Below are 5,724 nucleotides of genomic sequence, written 5' to 3' on the forward strand. Positions count from 1 at the left end.
GTATCCTGCTAGGACTTGGAGCACCAAGAAGTTGTGGGAGGTGATGACAACGTGTGTGATTGTGCACAATATGATCGTAGAAGATGAGCGTCCGAAACGTATCTACGATAAAGGGTTTCAGTTCAGGGTGAAAATGTTGTGCCTGAGCATGGAGGAGCGGCAACGTTTGAACAGTTCACCCAATTTCATGATGAAATGCGTGATTGGAAAACTCACATGCAGCTGCAAAATGATTTGGTTGAGCATATGGGCTCATGTTGACAACCAATAGATGTATCTTTGTTCACATGTATTTGAGACAATTTAATTTTTATTTGGCTTGTAAAACTATGCTTAATTTATTTGGTTGTAAAACTATACTTTATTTGGTTGTGAAACTATGCTATTTTTTACAAGTCTGCTTGTCAAAATAATGCAAAATGTTGGCATATTTGTTGAAAAAGGGCGGCCATGCCGGCAAATATGGTCGGCGCCTTGGGAGCACCGCAGACCCAAATGTTAAACAGGACGGATGCCGAGCGAACGGCCAACTCAAACGGACAGAAGACGGACAAAAGCGTCGTCCGTTTGGTTCGACGAGTTGGAGTTGCTCTAAAACGCTATTATATATTTTTATATTTTTGTTAGAAAGGAAGTATTTGTAAATGTACTTCATTATCCGATCTGATTATTGATGAAACAATGATGCTTAGTGCAGACAAACAGAGTGGAGAAAGAAGCGTTGGAATTGGATAAGCTCGAAGACAAACAATAAAGCGGAAAAGGCACCCGACGCAACCAACTACTACCACTGCACTCCATTGGACTGCCCCACTCGACACCCCCGTGCTCCTCCCTCATCACCCTCCTCTCCTCGCCCCTTTCCATAGCCACCTTCCTCTCCTCACTCTGTCACCCCCGCTCCTCCCTTTATAACCCGCCTGCACTCCACCACCTCACAGCCCACAGCTCACAACACACCCACCGCCGCTGCCTCAACTTCCCCTTCCCGGAGCAGCAGCCAGAGAGGAAGCGAGAGAGAGAGAGAGAGAGGGCGATGGAGGGGAAGGAGGAGGACGTGCGGCTGGGCGCCAACAGGTACTCGGAGCGGCAGCCCATCGGGACGGCGGCGCAGGGCGGCGGCGACGACAAGGACTACAAGGAGCCGCCCCCCGCGCCGCTGTTCGAGCCCGGGGAGCTCAAGTCCTGGTCCTTCTACCGCGCCGGCATCGCCGAGTTCATCGCCACCTTCCTCTTCCTCTACGTCACCGTGCTCACCGTCATGGGCGTCTCCAAGTCCCCCTCCAAGTGCGCCACCGTCGGCATCCAGGGCATCGCATGGTCCTTCGGCGGCATGATCTTCGCGCTCGTCTACTGCACCGCCGGCATCTCAGGTCTCTCTCCACACCCTTCTCTCTCCCTCTTCTTGGCTTGCTACATACTCCTAGCCGTCCGTTGCTTCACAGGAGCTGAAGCAGCTGTCAGTTAGTACTGTACCTTTTTGTTGTTATTGTACGCAACGCATAGATTCTAGAGAGTTCTGTCTTCCAAAAAGTGAAGTGGGTTGCGTGTCCAACCTACAATAATTTCTCTTCTCCGTTCACTTTATTAAACAGTTGTAAAAACATTTTTGTTTAAATTAGGCGTGCACTCTACGCAAAAACGACAAAATGTGTGTCTGTTGAGACTATGATACCAATTTGTTTTTTTTTTTTGGCACAGGACGAACAATATCATGTTTTCCCACCAATTTTTTCATGTCTCTTCTTAGTTGAATTTTTCGCATGCTGACATATATCAAGATGAACATACGACACATATGATCTTTCTTTCAAAAAATTCATAAAACTAAAAAGTAAGAGAGATAATTAAGGCTCCGTGCTGGACCATGTGCACAAAATCTGTGTCTTTGTTTTCTAGTAGTACCGAGAGTAGTTAGTAGTATTAGATATTTCATTCGCAAACTGTACTGCTGCAGTATGTAAACCTAGTTTTATTTATCTTGCAAAGGCACAATTCACAAGAGCTCATCTTTTGATGCAGCGCTTCTGTAATGTCCAAATCTAGATATTCCAACCTCAAAAGGTCAAAGGTGCACATGAAAAAACACCATATTTATTACTCGATCTGATTCGGTTCAATGTTTTAAATAGCGGGCTATGAAAAAATAGCGGCGGGCCTTCAAACCAGCTATAGCGGAGCTATAGCTGAGCTATAACGGGCTATAGCGCGCTATTTGTGAAGGCGACCATTTAGCCGCATCCTGCTGAAAAGGCTATATAGCGGGCTATAGCGGAGCTATAGCCGGCTATTTAAAACTATGATTCGGTTTCACTTGGAAGTGAGTGACCAATATGCAGTACTATTTCATGGAATTCGCTTGCTGAAACTCTGCTACGGGCAATACATCATTTAGTGGTCACTAAACCTCTTTTATTGTCAAATTGTAAATTGTCTCTCAGTGAATGTTGTGGTCCAATTCTCACTACTTACTGCTCCTGAATCTCAGATTCTGCCTGGTTAATCTCAAAATATCAATTTGTGAGAGAACAGATATGATGTAACAATAAAAGCACTACCAAAGCTGAGGGTGAGGACACTGCTAATCTCAGTTATATGCTGAAATGACAGGAGGACACATCAACCCAGCGGTGACCTTTGGGCTGTTCTTGGCCAGGAAGCTGTCCCTGACCAGGGCCGTCTTCTACATAATTATGCAATGCCTGGGGGCCATCTGTGGAGCTGGAGTGGTGAAGGGCTTCCAGCAGGGTCTGTACATGGGCAACGGTGGCGGCGCCAATGTAGTCGCCAGTGGCTACACCAAGGGCGATGGCCTTGGTGCTGAGATCATCGGCACCTTCGTCCTGGTCTACACCGTCTTCTCGGCTACCGATGCCAAGAGGAATGCCAGAGACTCCCATGTTCCTGTAAGTACTCTTACACTTTTACTCCGCCAGTTCTGTTTGATATGTGATGCTACATGCTAGCAATGCCTTGGAATATAGTATGTTTATGCCTAGAATATAGGTTCTCCGGTTCATCTTGCTTGCTCCAGTGAATTGTGTGTCTAGTCATCTCATCTCATTATGATTTGCTGTGTGTTTTGGTACATATCGTAACAATTTTCCATCTGTTGCTTGTGAAAACAGATCCTGGCCCCTCTGCCGATCGGGTTCGCGGTGTTCCTGGTCCACCTGGCCACCATCCCCATCACTGGCACCGGCATCAACCCAGCGAGGAGCCTTGGCGCTGCCATCATCTACAACAAGGACCATGCCTGGAATGACCATGTGAGTGAAGCCCCCACTCTCACCTACTTGCCCTTTTCAGCAAATTGCTCCACTAACTATGAAACTGCTTCCAGAAGAATATATCAGACGTAAACAGCACTTCCATAACCATAGTGGGGCATAGTATTAGTTAATAGTTAGTGCACAATTGTCTGGCCTTCTGGGTAGGCTGAACTGATCAGGTGTTACATGTAACCAACCACAGTTAATCACAGAACCAACAACCTCAATGATGCTAACATAGTGGCACATTAAGCTATGGGATATGGTGTAGCACATCGATCTGTTTTCTCATGCCTAACCTATCAATAACAGAGGCTATGCCCTGAAAACTTCATTCCTGATCAGTTTGATTTTGTAGTGGATCTTCTGGGTGGGCCCTTTCGTCGGCGCTGCCCTGGCGGCCGTCTACCACCAGGTGATCATCAGAGCGATTCCCTTCAACAAGAGCAGGTCCTAAGCCGCCTCGCCTCCGCTACCAAAAGCTGATCGGGAATAACGAGCTTCTTTGTGATGTCTTGTTTCGAGCGCCTAGTACCGCATCCGCCGTCGATTCTCCTGAAGATGTTCTCTCCTGACTGAATCCAGACTTACGTGTGTTAAGACTCCAGTGTGAGTGTGTGACAGTTGTGTGTGCTCTCATTGTGGAAGATTTAAGTTATAATTTGTTGATGTGGCTTCCCTATAGCTGCTCCCGTGATTGTGTGTCTGGAATGTTGACAACGATGCTAAGATAAGATTGTCCTAGCTGATACTCCCTCCGTTCCAAATTACTCGTCGTGGTTTTAGTTCAAATTTGAACTAAAACCACGACGAGTAATTTGGAACCGAGGGAGTAGATAATAATAATAACCTAAACTAAAGCAAGGAAAACAGAAATTACCGACGATCCTAAGCCACTGAAACTAAGATGAAAACGGTAAGAGAAACAAAAAAGAGAGAAGGTTTTGCTCTGAATCGAGTGATGCTACGGCCTATGGCTAATGAGAGAAATGAACCCCACTGACCACCAACTCTCCGGAAACAGATGATGAGAGATCAGCACGCCGGTTTGCGGATTGGAGAGGTTTTCTCCATTGTATTTGAATCTGCAACGATGGTGGTGGTTGTTGGACCCTGGCTGCCTTGGTGGGTGGTGGGGGCAGAGGCGAGCACAGGTATGAAGATGGAGACGAGGATGATTGATTGATTGATTGCTGGCAGAGTGGCACACGGTGTAAAGGCCGGCCGATAGTGCGGGCTCTGCCTCTACGCCACGGCACATGGCTTGTTCCTGTCCGTTCAACGTCTGAACTCCAAACGCGCCAAAACACCCTTTCGGAAGCCAAGGTCTAGTGCCTAGGTAGCCAGTGCTAGAGCATCCCCACTCCCTGTCGAAGAAATAACAGCTTAATCTGTTTTCTCTGAAGAAGAAGAAGAATAATTCGACACCCGTCGCTTTGCGCCATCTCGGACGCATCTCAGCCGTTCGATGCCGATCCGAGGGCCGACTTACTGCAGCAAAATTGTTGGTTGCCTCTCGGAGCATTCCACTTCATGTCAAATGAGGATCAAACTGCTGAAGTTGCTTGTACCTGAGCATGGTTCCTCCACGCTCCAGTGTGAGGCGAGGCCTCTTTCTCCTTGTATTTCTCATGTACTCCCTCTGTAACCTAATGTAAGGCGTTTTTGCAGTTTGTGAACTGCAAAACCGTCTTATATTAGTGTGCAGAGGTTGTACTACTACATAAGAGCAGATTGTGAAGCTCTAGAAAGTGCAGCCAGCTTGAAAGTACTGAAACTAGACGCCTCTTGAAACTTTATGTAAACAGTAGCTGGACCCTCAACTGCTCATTCGTGCGCCGCGTCATTTCTTCTCAAGATTCAGCTGGCCTGGCACTACATACTAACACTGTCAGTATGGTATGGCCACGTGAGCCCGAAAGAAACAGGTAAGCTTGGTGCTGAGATTTCTATGGAGTCCCACGATACAGAAAAATACGTCAGTCAAAGCAGAAGCAGCAGTAAACGGGTGGCCGTCGTCAGATTAGAAGAGCTTAATCTGGCAACAAAAGACAAAAATGGTGAGCTTAGAAATATCACTTCTTGCAGATACATACGTAAACAAAGAAAGGAGAAGTAAACTTTCAGCACAACCGTCTTCGGAGCTTGTAAAATACTCATGTCATGCCGCCATGAGTGTCTGATAAAAACAATGCATGAATCAAGAAGAGACAAGCATTTGTCCCAACTACAGCATGAAAATGAGCAACACCAGTTTCTCCCATTACAATCTCCAGCGAGGTTACTCTACGGCTACCTACTCAGACGACCCACATCTTTTTGCCCTGTGCGGAAAAGTCCACTTTAAGCCTTGAGCTCGTAGAGGTCGGACGAAATAAACCCTCATGTCGAAATCCCGGTCGACCGCACCCTCTAAATCGAAACATAAGGTCGTTTTCCAAATAGGGATTGC

The 5,724-nt window shown here is 46.8% G+C and overlaps 1 protein-coding gene across 1 annotated transcript; it reads left to right on the forward strand.

Moving 5' to 3' along the window:
* Positions 1–809: 809 nt before the first annotated feature.
* Positions 810–3,969, forward strand: LOC123137719 (aquaporin PIP1-1). The gene is made up of 4 exons (XM_044557559.1): positions 810–1,373; positions 2,611–2,906; positions 3,129–3,269; positions 3,631–3,969. The coding sequence occupies exons 1-4, from the start codon at positions 1,037–1,039 to the stop codon at positions 3,727–3,729; spliced, it is 873 nt and encodes a 290-aa protein (XP_044413494.1). The 5' UTR covers positions 810–1,036; the 3' UTR covers positions 3,730–3,969.
* Positions 3,970–5,724: the final 1,755 nt, after the last annotated feature.

Source organism: Triticum aestivum, chromosome 6B (genome assembly GCF_018294505.1).
Source record: "Triticum aestivum cultivar Chinese Spring chromosome 6B, IWGSC CS RefSeq v2.1, whole genome shotgun sequence".
NCBI classification, from domain to species: Eukaryota; Viridiplantae; Streptophyta; class Magnoliopsida; order Poales; family Poaceae; genus Triticum; species Triticum aestivum.